The sequence below is a fragment of the Eretmochelys imbricata genome, chromosome 2, assembly GCF_965152235.1.
Source record: "Eretmochelys imbricata isolate rEreImb1 chromosome 2, rEreImb1.hap1, whole genome shotgun sequence".
Lineage (NCBI taxonomy): Eukaryota > Metazoa > Chordata > Testudines > Cheloniidae > Eretmochelys > Eretmochelys imbricata.
The window spans coordinates 192,575,543-192,592,312 of record NC_135573.1 but is presented as its reverse complement, the minus strand read 5'-3'; the positions used below and the strand labels follow the sequence as shown (position 1 = coordinate 192,592,312).

At 43.7% G+C, this 16,770-nt stretch overlaps 1 protein-coding gene across 4 annotated transcripts in view; it reads left to right on the top strand.

The window, feature by feature from the left end:
• The first annotated feature begins 735 nt into the window (after positions 1 to 735).
• NOD1 (nucleotide binding oligomerization domain containing 1) overlaps positions 736 to 16,770 on the top strand; it is a 45,165-nt gene continuing 29,130 nt past the window's right edge. For 3 of the 4 annotated variants that reach the window (XR_013345317.1, XR_013345318.1, XM_077811212.1), the window contains exons 1-2: positions 1,096 to 1,296; positions 14,011 to 14,348. Coding sequence is in view for 2 of the 4 variants with exons in the window: in XM_077811212.1 (XP_077667338.1) it covers positions 14,133 to 14,348 (216 nt within the window). In the remaining 2 variants the exon portion in view is untranslated. Of the gene's footprint in view, positions 851 to 1,095; positions 1,297 to 14,010; positions 14,349 to 16,770 lie in introns of those variants that run through there. The other variant, XM_077811213.1, reaches the window with a different exon arrangement.

Sequence of the window (16,770 nt, the reverse complement as noted above, 5' to 3'; positions counted from 1 at the left end):
CTTTATTGTAAAAGTTTTACACTTCAAGCTTGTGTAACTTTTTTGTCTGTTCCCTGTCTTTAAAAGGCATGGGTTTTTTTGCAGGAAGAGCAGGACAGCTTGTAGGCTGATAGCTAAAGGTCCTGTTTTTGTGGTATCATCCCAACAGTTGTGATAGCTCTTCAATGTGGCAAATGCAAACCAGTGGCAGGGAAGTTACCACCTTCTGCATTGTAGATAATTGTAGGAACAACAGTATCAGGTTGCCCTGCGCTAAAATATATCATTCTTCTTGCAAGTCCAAGTGTATAAGCAAAAGTTGAGTAGTACTAATCAGCCCTATCTTCTTGCGGGCTCGTTTTTTTCCAGATCTTGGAAACGTTGGATGCAGTAAAGCTGCTTCAGCCATTATTGTCCTGTGTGCCTCCAGCCCTTCCAAACATCTGTTTCTGGTCACATCTCGTGACGCCAGACATAATGGCCTGGATACAAATATCTTCGAAACAGCTTTAAAAAGTGAAACAGTGTTTGTATGGAAAAGGACCTCGTGTCTCTCCCTCCAAAGCGAGCCAGCCCTCGCTGCTCTGCCCAGCTCAGGTACTCTTGCAGAATCCCGGAACCACGGAGTAGAAGAGACCACAAGGCTCCCGTAGGGTGACCCCCTGCCCAGCTGCAGGATGGGTGGTGGCTGGAAGGTGGGGGTAGCTCTTCCGTCCCGAGTTATCCCCGCAGGCTGCATGGCTCACGCCGCCCGCTGAACGTGTTCCGCCGCTGCTGGCCGCGGGGGCGGGGGAGCGCGGCCCGGGCTCCAATTTCAGGGGCCGCCGCGGGAGCGTGTCCCCAGCGCTGCCCGTCTCTCCGAGAAGCCGGCGTAGGTGATCTCCTCGCTCGCAGCCGGGCAGCGGCCAGGGCTGGCCGGACGCTAGGCACCGGCCAAGGGATGCGCTAGGGCCTGACCGTGCGCGGAGCTGAGCCCCGGCAGCAGCTCGCCCTGGCTGGAGCGCGGTGAGCCCGGGCAGAGTCCGCTCCGCCGCCGCCCTCGGGGGAGGGGGAGACGCCTTGGGGTTGCGACACCGTCTCGCCCTCGGCGGGGCAGCTCGCTGAGTCAGCGTCGGGCTCCCGCGTGGTGCAGCGAAGGGGAAGCGCCCGGCCGAGCCGCTCTTCCGGTTCCCGGCCGCACCGACCGACCGAGCAGCGCCGCGCTCCGGTCCCCGTGTCCGGCCCGCTCGGGGCGGCAGCAGCGCCGGGTCCCGGCCAGGCGGCCTCGCTCCTCCCCTTTCCCTCCGTGTCCCCGCGCGCGTCCTGCCCGCCGCCGCGGTGAGTCCTGCGCGAGCCGCGCTCACCCTGCCGCCCCTGGGGGCGGGGGGCTCGCAGTGCTGGGGGCGGGGCAGATGCGGGGGTCACAGTGTTGGGGGGGTCGCAGTGTTGGGGGCAGGACAGATGGGGGGGTCACAGTGCTGGGGGGGGGACTGTCTGGGGCAGGAGAGCGAGGGGGATCACAGTGCTGGGGGGCATGTCACACGGTTGTGGATGAGGCCTCGGTGAGGTGAATGAGGCCAATGGCTGCAAGGCTTCTACAGCTCAAGCCTCAGGGTGGCTGGCTGGGTTGTTCTGTGGCTGCCCCCTGCGTTTCCTTTCCAGAGATCTCATCCCTGTAGTAGGTTTTGAGATGCTGCTGCTTTATGCAAAATAAAGAGTTGAGCATCTGAAAACAAATGCAGTTCTTCTAAAACAGTGACGGGGCAGACTTCCTTGGCCAAGTGGGCCAATGGCCATTTGCAGAGTTGTCAATGAATGTAATTTGGATTTGGCATAGGTGTCCCTCAAAGTAGGGTTGCCATCCCTCCAGGATTGCTCTGGAGTCTCCAGGAATTAAAAATGAATATTTAATTAAAGATTTTGTCGTGATGAAACCTCCAGGAATACATCCAACCAAAACTGGCAACTCTACCTCAAAGATACCTATTAACTGCAAAGAGGTGGTTGACTTAAAACACGTTTCAGAGTAACAGCCGTGTTAGTCTGTATTCGCAAAAAGAAAAGGAGTACTTGTGGCACCTTAGAGACTAAAACACGTGACTCCAGGATTGAAAGCCCTCAGTTTAGGTTGCCGGCTGCCTGACGACTATGTGTGTGTGAGAAGTGGGAGAATTTTCTTTACCCCAGTCCAGTGGCCCACAAGTCTGGCCCGGTGCTGTGTTTCCCACTGTTAAGTATGTGCCTCTTTACTGTCTCTCTTTGCACGGCTTTACCAACATTGAATTGTTTTATTTGGGATGGTGGTGGAAGGAAAGAGAATGATTCAAAGATCCAGAGATGTAGGAGCAAAATATTTCAGGTAGCCCAGGTCTCAGAAATAAGGGGATATAAGAGGGAAAGGAGCAGGAAACCAAGGAGGTATCAGATAATGTGGGATTAATTTCTTGGGAGATGGTCCAGTGAAGCAAGTATGCAAGAGGGGAATAGTGGGACAAATGGGTTAGTGGAGTTGAGAGGAAAGGCAGAGAAATGTACAAGGTTTAATTAATGAAGTAAAGAAAAATTAACTAGCTGTAATTGAATTTTCCCTGACATTCTGGGAGGTGTATTGTGAAATCCTCTCATTCAGTCCAGATGTGTCCTCGTCTGGAGTTTGGTCTGTGAGATACAGCCAAACTCAAATTACTAGGTGACATGGAAACAGTAATGTTTTCTATAGCTATGGTGTACCGGCATTAAGTATTTATGATTCTTATTCTAGTTTTAAAAAAAATTTTTTTTTTTAGACTAGGCTTTGTTTGTTAATCTAATATTTGCACTTTGTAAATCTGTACTCAGGCTGTGTTCCTAAATTGCAAGGGTTGAGTTTCATGTTTCTTCAGTGAGAGACACTCCCATTCCTCAGAAATTTGGCAGAGGACACATCACATTAGGCAGGGCTTGAAAAGTGTGCTGAGCAACTTTTAGGTAGAGAATTAAACATAACAGCTAGAGGCTAATATGGGAACCCCACTAGCAAAGGCAGTAGGAAAACCCAAACCCAGCTGCTCCTCCCCAACGTCACCCCCTGCTGCTGGCAGAGGGAAGGTTCTGCGGGAAAACAGTACACCTACATTACCAATAGCAGATCCTGGGTTAACTCTTTTTCCTGCATACCAGTGGCAAAGCCAGAATGGTCAGGCCTTACACATGATCCCTGTAAAATGGAATATGACCATCAACAGCCTGACAAAGGAAATGCAAGAGGGCCCTATTGAGCTAGGTGTTGTGTACCCACTTAACAGTGAGATGATCCCTGGCAAGAATTAGTTTTACTCCAATCCTTAAGAGACCAAGCATGGAAAATTTCTAGGGCTGTCAATTAATCACAGTTTACTCACATGATTAATTCAAAACAAATTAACTTGATTAAAAAATTAATTGTGATTAATCGCACTTTAAATTGCACTGTCAATAATAGAATACCAATTTAAATTTTATTTAAATATTTTGGATGTTTTTCTACGTTTTCAAATGTATTGATTTCAGTTACAACACTGAATACAAAGTGTACAGTGCTCACTTTATATTATTTATTATTACAAATATTTGCACTAAAAAGCAAGAAATAGTATTTTTCAGTTCACCTCATACAAGTACTGTGGTGCAATCTCTTTATGGTGAAAGTGCAATTTACAAATGTAGATTTGTTTTTGTTACATAACTGCACTCAAAAAGATTTCATTTGAGAAGAGGATGGTGTTAGGAATAGCAAGATCAAAATAAGCAGAGGCTATATTATCAAGAACAACAAGCCAGTATTGAGAATCACTTGTATAATCGTGTGTAAAAGAGCTTGCCTTAAAAGAAACAAGAGCCATCAATATATCAGTTGGCACAAATAATATCTTCTCTCCTCTGCGTTCCTCCAGATCTATTGTTCTTCAAACTACCAGGAATAATTACCTAAACTTACTCTGATTTTAAAGTAGAGAGGGGAAAAAAACCCCAAGGTCAGATGCTGCTCTCAGTTACACTGGAGTGAAGCCAAAATAACTCCAGTGAAGCCACAGGAGGCACTTTCTGTCCCAGGCACTGCAACCTCTGGGGTCCCAGCACCACTCAGGTTTGACCCAGCCATCATGATGACGGGAGTCCAAGTACGCCAAATTTGAGTGAATGGCTCTGTAAGCCCATGAGCAGGGTCACAACTCCACTCTCACAAATTTGGTACAGTCAGAGGGGAGGGACCAAACCCAAGCCACACTGCAACCCCGGAGATTGCAACATTTGGAGCAGAGAGCCAAGCCCAGTCAGCCTCACAGCACAGGAGTTGCAGGAGCCGCCACTGTGGGGTGAATGCCAGGAAGGACCCCGTGGGGCGGGGGGCAGGATCTGACCGAAACCAGCCCAGGGCCTCCACCCTCAGACTTTACTGGGTCACGACAGGCCATAAACATTTATAAATGGGTCCTAAGCCCAAAAAGGTTGAGAACCATAGTTTTAGGGGAGGCTGAAATAAATATAAACTCTCATATCACCAAGGCAAGCCATTTCATTGGGATCCTGACTTTTAGTCATATTAGAACATATCTGTAGGAATTTTGCAGGACTGGATTATAACCGTATTTTATCTAGAAAATCTCTCCTCTCTCTATTGTCAGGGGGATATCCTTAATGTCAGACAATTCTAATACTCTAGTGGAGCAGTGGACATAAATTCTACCCCTTGTTAGCATGTAATGATTATGCTTTGGGTTTTTTGTTTGTTTGTTTTTCTTTATAGCACTGCTAAGCACAAATATAGTTATGTTGGAGGAGGCACTTTCATAAATCTGTGTTCAGGTTCTGGAAAATATTACCAGTATGCTGAAATGTCTCATGCTATATACACTGTGACAGGTTTCAGAGTGGTAGCCGTGTTAGTCTGTATCAGCAAAAATAACGAGGAGTCCTTGTGTTCTAGCCCACGAAAGTTTATGACCAAATAAATTCGTTAGTCTCTAAGGTGCCACAAGGATTCCTCGTTGTTTATGCTATACACTGTAGATTTTTTGTTTTGTTTTAAGACAATGGAGTGTAGTAAAATTCTGTGTGGATCTTTTGTATGAATTGTCAGTGTGGAAAAGAGTGGCCTTCACTTGTTAAAAATGTCTGCAAATGCTGCTGCTGCTTTTTCTGTCGGTCTTTCTTGGCATTGGGGTAATTAAAAAATTAGTTTTAAAATTCTCCATAGACTTAATCCTCAATAGTGGACAAGAGCCATTGACGTGTTGTGCTGAATAGGGAGGAATTTTTGCAAGTACTTAAGTGCTTTTTTGGATCAGGGCCTAAGTGCTAAGGGTTCTGAGACCTGAGTGGTGTTCCTGGCTCTGCTTCTGTCTTGCTATGTGACTGTGGGCAGTTACTTTACCTCTCTGTGCCTCAGATCCCCGTCTGTAAAATGGGGTGGGGTGTAAATGATGCTTATCACAAAGTGCATTTAGATCTATGGATGGAAAATGCTGTATGAGCACTAAGGATAGTATTGTACATTGGGCAGTTGTAAAACAGATTTGAGAATACTCCAGGGTTCTCGTCTGTTGGTGGGGCTTTGAAGTATTAATGGAGGTGATACTCTCTCTTCTCTTCCCGTGGGGTGGAAGTGGTGCAAAATTCCAGTGGTGACGGTGACAAACTTTTTAAATCTGGAATATGTATGTATACATACTATATAATTCTGAAGGGAAGCTTTTGTTGGATTGAGTAAAAGTCCATGTTGTTAAATGTTACTCCTGCTTTCACTGCTAGGTACATCTTATTTCTTTGGGGAAGATGGAAGAGAAAGCACACACCCATTATACACCATTTGTCATTCCCCTTGCCTCTTAAGTAGTCGTGAATATTCTGAATACAAAAGACAATCTAAATGCTGTTGAAGTACAGTATGCCTAAATGTAGCTGTGCAGGAAGGCAGAACTTTATTTGCTGTGGGGAACTATAACTACCTGAACAGCTTGACTCTTCATAATTTAAACACAACCATAGTGATGCATTAATAGATTTTTTGCTACTGTTTACTTGGTTTTAAAGAAAAAAACCAAAACCATATATTTAAATTGAAATACATACTTCATGGACTACGTGCGCTTGTCAGCGTTACCCTGTGAAATTATGGTATAAACATACTATGGGCCCAATCCTGTATGCCTAACTAAACCAAAAGCCCCATTGACTTGCACAGGAGTTTTGCCTGTGCTAGGAGTGAGGAATCAGTCCCTGTATGTAATTAACAGAACATCTAATCACTCAGATACATCTGTGTATGGAATGCCAGATATTTATAGACTGGTTACAGGTATGCAGTCTAGAAATCAACAGTACAGTATGTTTAAAAACATAAGGAAATATCATATACTATGAACTTGCCATGTGCAATTTTTAAACATTTACATCTCCTTTCAGAGAGTCAGTAGGAGTGGTTTGTTTTGGACAGTCAGAACAGAACTAATATGGGTTGGATTTTTCATTTGGTTTAATTCTTTAAAGAGAAACCATCTCAGTCCTAAATTAGTTTTTCCTTTACTTTAAAAACTAAGTGACCAAGGGAAAACCTGCTGTTCAGACTGGTTTTGCTTCCCCATCTTGTATACTCTCTGCCTGTGAATAGCCAGTTTAATCAGAAGCCAAACTTAATGGATTAAATACTTTTCATGCTCTTATTGCAGCCTTCACCCCTTTCCCTGTTGCATGTAAGTTAAGAGGCTCCAATAAGATCCTTTGGCAATAAGTATTTACAGTATTGATGAACCATTTACAGTATTGATGAATATTCTTCACTACCGGATTAGGTGAGCTTCTTGCATCACCAGGCAAGGGACTGGCAGGCATGAGCAGCAGTTGTGATGAGATTTGAGGGAAACACTTTGAGGAAAAAAGAGGGTGTGAACAGTAGAAAGCAGAGCCAATATTTTCTGGCTGCACAAAGATAACCATTTTAAAGAGCTGTTGTAATCAGCAGACTGACTACATCAAAATGGCATCATTTTACTCATCCTTGTGTGACTCCATCTCAGTGATTATACAGCACGTCCTCCTTGACCCATGTCCCCCTTTCATTTCTCTCTTGCCCCAGTCCCCTCCCATCTTTCATTATCCCCAGCAATTCATGCTCCTTTCCCTCTGTTTCCCCCTTTCCCTCTGTTTCCAGCATTGCTATTGTTTCCCCTGTCCTACAGATCCCTTCCACCTGCCTATTGCTCTAGTTCCCTTCTCTCCTTTGCTTTTAAACTCCTGGGATGAGCAGTCTTCTCCCTTGATTGCTCCTCCTCCAGTTTTTTGAGCTCATGCTTTCTGGCTTTTGCCCTGTTCAATCCACTGAAACTGCTGTCCTCAAACTAACAGCCTCTGCAGTCAGTTACTCCATCTTCCCCTCCTCCACAATCCTCATGGCTGTTCCATGGTTATGAGGCTACACATGCGTCATATCTACACCCAAGGCTCTCAAATCTCTCTCTCCATCTTTTTGGTAACCTGTACAGTCCCACATCTCTGTCTGTCTCTGGTTATTGTTACGAATTATACCTCACAGGTCACACATATAAACTGCTGCGAATTATACCTGATAGGTCACGCACAAGAACTGCTGCGAATTATACCTGATAGGTCACGCACAGTTTGAGTCTAGGCTGAGGCACACAAACAAAGTCCACAACTGCAGAGTTCCCAAAGACACTAAGTTTATTATGCTCGAGCGTGGTGCCCCCCTGCTAATCAGGAGGGGACCCCAAATGCAGGTTATACAGAGATTATATACTTTTTAGCAAAGCATGTTGCCCTCATGCATCGGAAACCTTAGTCAATAGACAAACCCTTCCTTTATCTACCACCTATTCCTGCTAAGTGCATCCCCTGTGCTAAACCAATACTTCAACTACACAAATGGTCCTAAAGCAATGCACCAGTAGCCTTTCTTATCAGGATGGGAGGTTCGCATCAAGGCCAAAAGGCAAGGAATTAAAAACAAACAAAGAACAGAAACCGGGAGTCGAGACAGGCTGAAAACAAGAGGGGGGTTTTCACAGGAATGCAGTATCTAAGGAACACTCCTCCTGGTGCATAATGTGTTTGCTTTTAGACAATGGTGGGCCCCAAACCAAAATAAAGTCACATGTGCACATACGCTAACTTTTCCTTAACATTATCTTCTTTCAGATGTTTCTATCCCACCTCAAGCTCTGTATGTCTCAAATCAAACATACGGTATTTTTTACCCATACCCTTGCCCCTCTGTCACTTCGTTACCCGGGTTTGTGGCTTTGTAAGCGAGTGGAAAGTTTAAGTCCAATAACAGTTCTAAAATCCACCCTTTCTTCTCCATCCTTGATAAAATCCTGCTCTTTGTCTTGGTTGTAATTCTACCTCCTCCTTTCTGGGTGTTTAGGCTACTCAGATCTAAGTATATATGTATCTCTGTTTTAGTTAGCCCATACTGATGTGTTCATCTACTTATCAGAGAAACACACGTTAGCTGTACTTGCAGGCTGTAGTGGTGGTGTTGCTCGAGGAGGAGTTCCATTTGAGTATCAACTGAGTGATGTCTTTCGATAGATGGATCCTAAAATAGCCACTACCGGTCACAAAACAATCCTGAGGTTCAGAGATCACGTGAAGATTGTTTGTATTCATTAACCCTGTCATAAATGCTACATCAGTTAACTAAAACATTTCTTGACTCCAAACATTTTTTAAAGCTATTCAATATACTAAAATACCTGCCATTGCTTTGTACCCCCAAACGTTTCCAGCAGAATTCCACATGCTGGAGAATTGCATTGGATCTGGAGCCAGCAACTGGAGTGGCTGAGATGGATGCACCTCTGAGCTTAGCAAGTGGATTCTTTCAGCACCTATTTCTAATCTGTAAAAAGATTCACACATCACCTTTAAATGTAGTGTGTGTGTAAATTTAATTAATAATAAAATGAATATTGCAAGCTTGTAATGACAAACACACAATACTTCATAACAATACAAGACAAAGTAAGACACATCTCAAAAGACGTAATGGTAGATCAACTGTGTCAGATACTGTTCCTTCTAAAGAAGCGGCCCATGGACTTGCAAACAAGTGTATAGGTACGATGATGTCTCCATACTAGCCTTGGGGTTTAAGCAATGGGTGAATAAAGGATTAGGTTAGCAAGAATTGTACTACCTAATTTCTAGTTGCAGGCTCTTCTGAACAGTGACTTTGTGTGTATAGCAACTGCCACAGTGGATTTCCAATTCTGACTGGGGCCTTTGGGGCATTATCACATCTTGAGGGTTCTGTTTTAGTAAGATTATATGGTCTGTTTTAGTAAGATTGTGCAGCTGCTTTAGTTTACGAATAGGACTGGAAGGTTCATTACACGCTAATACAATGCTCTGCAATACCTATTAGCTATTCCAAGAAGCAATAAGTTAAAGGTTAAACCTTGTCCTGATGTGACATTTGACCAGTTTATTGTGGTAGTTGAAGACATTCATTTTTACTGTTTAATTAGACTGATACCTGCTTTCCAGAAAACCCAGCACCTGCATTCTTTCAGGGTTAGCCTCACCACTGGACACATCAGGACTAATCAGTGTTGCCAACTCAAAATTTTTTCATTAGTCAGGGAAACTCAGGCTCCCCCACCTCCTGTGAATAATGGGATGGCTCTTCTCAGTCCCACTCCTCCCCTTTTCCTCCTTGCAGCACCCAACCTGGAAAGGGGGAGAAGAGGGACCCTGCTGCACCCCAGGCCTGAGAGATGGGTTGAAGAACCCCAGCAGTTGCAGGAGGAGCAGAGGTGGGGCTGGGGGGCCAGAACTGATTTAGGGGCTTGGGACAGATGTGGACACAAGGTTGATTTGGGATTGAGGGCAGAATTATTTGTTGCTGAACAGGGGAATGAGCAGACGTGGAGGTGAAAGAGCTGCAGTGGGACCTAAAATCACATTACTCTAATAACTTGGGAGAGTGGGCAGCACTAGTAGCACGTGTGCTGGAGTGGGCAGGCGAAGTTCAGAGGACCCAGCATAACCTCTTTTTAAAATGCCTCATGATTCTGGGACCAATCTCATGATGTTTTGGTGTCTGAGTTTTTTAACCTTTGGGGTTGTCACTACTGCTCCTGATTCCTTCAGCAACAAGTTACATCCAGTTGTCATATTCACAGAATGTTTATATGGCTAACTAGTCCTGGAGGGAGTCATAATTCATATTCCATGATTAATATCATTCAGCATCAGACCCACCCCTAAAACTTTGTGAGAAGAGTTTGCACGTAATCAGCCAAGTAATGAAGCTATTGATTTGAAATTTGTGCAGGCACTGGCTAATCCATTGCCCCATCCATTGTTAGCTGGAGACACAATGTGATCACTAATCCAGATGAGAGAATTGTATGCTAAGAAAAGGCCTGTTAAAGAATACAAATCTTGGTCTCATTGCTATAGCCAATGTGGCTTAAGGGAAAGTCAGAACTGTACATCACAGCATGCATTAAATCAGCCAGGCTCCATGCATTAATGTTCTATGTCCTTGTTGTCTTACACTGATGGCGATCAGAGGCCCTTTTCATCTGGATAAGCTAGTGACATTTCCTCGATCAATATGTATGGCTATGAGGTTAAAGATACCTCTGGGGAACAGGAATGAACTGCTCTTATTTAACCAAGGGCTGTGACTATATAATTGTATTTTTTGAATATCAAATATCAGCTATTGTATCCATCAGAGAACTGACAAAACTGGTTTGTAATTAATTGCAGTTACTTGAACTTAAATAGTAATATAATAAAATATATGTAATTACTATTTTGGTACAAGCACTGAACCTACATTTAATTTACTAGCTGAGAACCAGACTTCTTACAAGATCACGATCGGACCCATTCTAAATACCTTTTGAGAATTTGCAAATTGAACTTGAATTGCATTCCTGAAGTATGCCCTACAGGTCCAAGGTGGAAAATGATGGGTGAAACCTTGATGCAGCAGTTCCAGTGAGATTTTTGTGAACACTTTCAGTTTTCTAATTGTAGTAACAGTAGAAAACATCTCCCTCGCTTCTCTGCAAGAAAGCCAGTGTAGCTGCTTCAAAGTGGATATAATTCCCCAAGGCATTTACAATGCAGAAAAGCTTTCCACAGCCTTCTCACCCTCTTTCCCTTTCCAGCTATAAATAAGGCTTTATCCACTCTGAGGATTTCATCCGTAGCGACCAGACACCTGTGCAGGCTCTCAGCACTTTATGTATCCGCACTAGAAGCTGCAGTATGCACCAATGCAGCTTATCCTTGCTTGAAACTGGGGTAAGCTGTGATTTGCACTAGTGCGGTTTGTAGTGACTTTGCCTATCTACACTAAGAGCCAGATTCGCAGCTGGTGAAAATTTACATAGTTCCACTGTCCCCCAATATGCACCTCGCCAATTTACACCAGCTGAGAATGGGACAATACCACTTTGCACAAGTGCAGCTGTGATAGTGATTGGTCATTAATGGCTAAAACTGGGGCAAATCCCTAGCCTAGACAAGTTCTAAATATTGCACATTCCTTTAACTGAATGTAATGACACCTAAATAGCCTGACTAACATTTTCTGCCACAAGTAAGTGATCTGTGTCTATTAGATAAAACCATCTTCATTACACCAACCCCTGCAGCTGGGCTGGCTGGTTCCTGACTCATTTGGCTTCCTGGAAACCATGTTGCCATTTCTTTGTGTCAGAAGAATCTCATTGTGTAATAATATGAACCTTGATGACTAAACCATTTTTCAAACACCACTTCATTCTAAAGCTTTTGCAAGCTTTCTTTAAAGAGACACTATCATCATAAAATATGGTCAATAAAAACATCTGTAACTCTTCTAAGGTACTATGCCCACCCCTGAATCCCTAGGTCATTTTTCTTGTAATATTGTATTATTATTATTCTTTTGTATTGCTGTAGTGCCTTGGAGCCCCAGGCATGAACCAAGGACTCCATTGTGCTAGGCTGTACAAACACAAACCAAAATGACAATCCTTGCTCCAAAGAGCTTACAATGGAACCATATTTTTCCTATTGTGGGTTGTCTGGTTTTTTTTTTTTTCTTTTCCTGTTTCCTTGAAAGAATCACGCAAATGCTCATGGAAACTTATCAACTGAGTGTGTATACACAAGTGCTGTCACATGAGCAAAACAAAAGAACAGGGAGCGATGTGTTTTTCTTTAATCTCTTTCCGTTCTATTAAATTTAAGTGCTGCTTATAACAATAATAGGTAGAACATTTTCAGGCATAAGTGACCTTCTTTTAAAGAAAAGAAAATCTATAATGAGTAACTATTCATTCTAGAGGAAAAGGTGCACAGTTTACAATAGAAAGGGGAGAAGAAATACAGAAAGGAGAAAAGCTGTTGTTTTGTTTTAAAGGAAAAGAAAAGGGCTCAGGAGAGGAGAGAGACTGCATAATTTCTGCATGTGCCCACTTCCGTACAGAATATGGTCCGTGTCAGGAGATGGACATATACACGTATGGGTTTTCTCTCTCAATTCTCTCATCTTCCAGTTGGTGTCATGTGGAACTCGGCTGGTAGGTGGGGAACGGATAGAGAGGTCTGAGGAAAAAGTGGGAGGGGCTGAGAAAGGGACGAGAATTAAAATCAGATGATCAGCCTCCTCCAGCACTGGTTTGGTTTTCGCAGATTTCTTGGTATGGATGTATTGTTAGGATGGCAGACCCATGAATTACAAAGTATATGTACCAAGGAATGCTGCTTCACAGCCAGCAATCATGTGGTAGCCAAATGCTTCATTAAAGTGATAAGATCGCCAGTAACAGACATAAACTGAATATCCAGCCAGACCATCTTAAAGACCTAGCTAGAGACAGCTCTGGGTGGTGCTTGATCTATAAAAAGAGGCTACGTCAAGGGAACCAGAAGAGGGGGGCTATGCCCTCCCGCTTTTTACCTGCCCTAAGGGCGAGCAATGGTGGGGAGGGTGTGGAGATGAGCGAGCAGGGGATGAGGTCTGGGGGGTGGGGAGAGGCAGCGCGGGAGCAGGGCCCGGGGTTTGGGCTCTGGTGGGCCCCCTTCCCTTTTAGGAAGTTTCTGCCACTCCTGGCTATGTCCCTTTGGGATTTGCGGTGATGGTGATGTGCTCAATTAGAGGGCCTCAGTTTTTGTTGATCCTTATAGGTGGGATCTTTTGTGTATTCTGTGATTACACAGCTACTTTAGTCACCCCTGATCAGAACATTGTAATCCAGGATCTAAGCTACTGTGTTGTTAACCTATATGGTAACTTTGCAGAGGTAACTTTGAAAAAATGAACCAAGTCTAAACCAATGCAGTGATATTTCCCTGAGTCTGAGCACAGTGTGAAACAATAGTTCTAAGAGGCATGACCTGCCTCTTGCATCTCAATTGGGTGTTAATTCTGAAACCTACAGGAGATCATTTAATTGTCAACATTATTGTTTCACTGCTGATTGCTTTTGCAGAAACATCCAACACTGTGATCTTCCCACCCCAAGTTGCCTCCTAAATCTACCCAGATGCCAACTCCCCCATTTTTAATGTATCTGAAGCTGTCACAGGTTCACAAGGCCTTGTCTGTAGGCAAAATTTTAAACAGATTCTTAACTTTTTGTAGTAAAAGAGAACTGACCTGATCTGTACATTATGATGCAATATCACTTTGTTTCCTTTCTGTCCTTCCCAAAGACTTTTGGACAGATGCCCTGTCTTATCTGCTGAAGCATAAAAAGATAATATCAGATATTCTACCAAAGGACAGCAGATAAAACTGACAGCAATGCAGCGCAAGACAAAATACACTACACTCTTTATTATAGCCTGCTGTGTGTGCTTTTGTTAGTCTTGACCCTTCGGTAACCCTTTGCCAAGAGCAGTGTGAGTTTAGGTGCTGGGGTAGGAAGCCAGTGTTCTTGGAAGATGAGATTAGCAACTGTATTCTTGAAAGACTGGAAATGTTTTGTTTGATTGGTATTTGAGGAGTAAGTCTCTACAGTTGAATGTTCTTTTAATAGATATTCCTTACTGTTATCTGCACAGGTCCAATAGTGTGAAGAACAATCTTTGTTTCACTTGAATTAAACTCCATGCCGATTCCACGCTGCAAATCTCCAGTCGCTCAAAGATGACGTTAGAAGGAGCAGCCTCTTGCTATCTTAACAATGGAAGGTCAGTCTTGTGCTAATACAAAGATTATCCAGCAAGTACCCTCTGGATCAAGTCCTCCACCCTTCCTTAACTTGCTGAAAATACATCGAGAACTTTTAGTCAGCAAAATCCGAAACACCCAGTGTTTGATTGACAACTTGATCAAGAATGAATACTTCTCTACTGAAGATGCAGAGATTGCCGCACAGTTTCCTATTCAAGCCGACAAGGTATATCCTTATTTCACTAGACAGCTTGAACTTTTTATTAGCCATGTAAAACCCCACAAGTTGAAGTGTATCTGGTAACTTTAGCTCAACTATCTTTCAGACTTCTATTGTGTTTGATACACATTGGGCTAAGTTCCCATCTCAAGTATCACTGCCACTAGTTGGCACTCTAGAGGGTAGGCTCAGCACAGAGGCTGAGCATTGGCCTGCTAAACCCAGGGTTGTAAGTTCAATCCTTGAGGGGGCCATTTAGGGAACTGGGGCAAAAATTGGGGATTGGTCCTGCTTTGAGCAGGGGTTTGGACTAGATGACCTCCTGAGGTCCCTTCCAACCGTGTTATTCTATGATTCTGTGAATGGGTAGGGTGACTGAACAATTCTCTCACACCTAGAGGTGACCCTGCCAATGAGGAGGGTCATTGCTGAGACAATCTAAGGAAGTTTACACAGTTGCTATCTTTGCTCTGTGGATAACCAGAGAACACCAGGCAGCAAGGCTGCCAGTCCAGCACCTTTGACAAGCACTGGATTCACATGGAAAATAAATTAATGTTTCAAGACCATTATATAGGGTTGAAAATCATTGGTGTATTTGAGCAGTTAACAGCACGGGGGTGGGAATGGGGTAGCTAGACTACTCGGTTACCAACAAACCGAGGACGTGAATGTCAAACTACAAAAGCAAACCCTGTGGGATGGGACTTTCAAAAGCACTCAATGTCGTCCAACTCTGATTTTGTTTTCTTTACCATCAAGACCCAGTATTCATTTAGGGTTTGAGCCAACTCCCACTGAGGTCAATGGTAGCCTTTCTGCTGATTTTAGTGGGAGATGGATTGTGTCCTCATGCCCTGGCAATTAATCTCTGTAAACCTGTTTGTGTGCAGTTATAAGAAAAGCTCTAAGGACATAAATTTACCAAAAAATCGGTGATATGAGCATATTTTTAATTGTACACCTGTACTCTTTGGAGCATTGTTACCCTGCAAAATACTTAAGAGGGACGCAGAGTTTATTTCACTGTGACACAGGAGGGATCATAAATTGGTCCTAGTTTAAAGGGGGGAAAGGGTTCATTTTAAAATACTCTTCTCTTTAAAGACCTAAGTGCATTCTGTATCCTTCTTCATGAAATTGGAAAAAACCTTGATATCCTGACACATTTTGGTTTTAGATCTCTGTCTCTGGGAGCAAATATTAGCAAAAATTGCTTGGGTTTCCAATTCTTCCACAAGAGAAAATGTTCTAGGCATTTTTTCCTGTTATAGTGATTTAATAGACTACCTGACTCTGACTTCCCTTATGAACCAGTTATGCAGCTTTAGAGGTTTCAGATGTGTGTCACAGCTAGAGAAGAGTGAACGACAAAAGATGCAGAATCCTGGGCTTCATCAATGTGCAGATTTCCCTAGGATAATAACTCTTGTTGGTTAATGGACATTGTAACTGTGGTGCTTACTCTGTGTAGCTAGCCAAAGCTCGGAGTTGAAGGGTGGTGCATTGTATGATCATCTTGGGTTCTTTTTTTGTTCAGTAGTATAATAAAACAGTCAGTCATTTACAGAGGGGAGCTCTCAGCAGAGGCAACGTGTACTTCACAGGACCAGGGTGAAGTTCAGTTTTTGGGCCAGATCTCCCACAGAGAATCCTGCAGAAGGGGCCAGAAGTGACTGAAAACTCAGGGATGGAAAAACCCACAGGAGGCAGCTTGGAGGGAAGGATCCAGTGAAGCCCACCCCACCCGCTCCATATTATTTGTCAGGGGAGCAGGGTTTGACCCCAGAGAATGAGCTGCAGGACCATACCTAGACCCTGTGGTGTTCATGGGCATCTACAAGAGGCCCAGCCTGTCTGCATGGAGGACCCATGCATCCATTACCTCTCTGTGCCCATAGAAATTCCTGACAGTGCAGTTCCATTGGGCTAAACTATCAGGAACTCCTTCCCTATGGCTCCCTCTTACGCCCCGCTTCACCAGGATTTTCCTTAAAGGAGAATCCCCACTATCGAGGGGTCTTTGTGGAAGAGGCTAATGCAGCCCCTGGAGTTGTTTCCTGATGCGACCATCCACGTTTATGTTTACCAGGGCTCCATTCTTTGTTCCTTTTCTTTTTGAATTGAAACGATTTGTAACTGTAAGCTTTGTTCACATGGAATATCTCCTATTTACAGTTTTCTTATTGAATATCTGAGGTGGAAGGAAAAAACTGATTGTCTGAGGAATGTTTGCTGGCTACAAGTAGGTTTTATAGATGTTCTGTCATAAGAGAGTTGCCCCACTTTTGCAGATGCTGAACGAGAAGGTGCAGATTTCCAGACCAGAGGATTTGGGTGAAGGTCTCTAATATCTAAAAATCCTCTTTTTGCTGTGCTCTGGTATATTCTATCCTGCATTGTGGGCTCTCTAACTCATGAGAGGCCA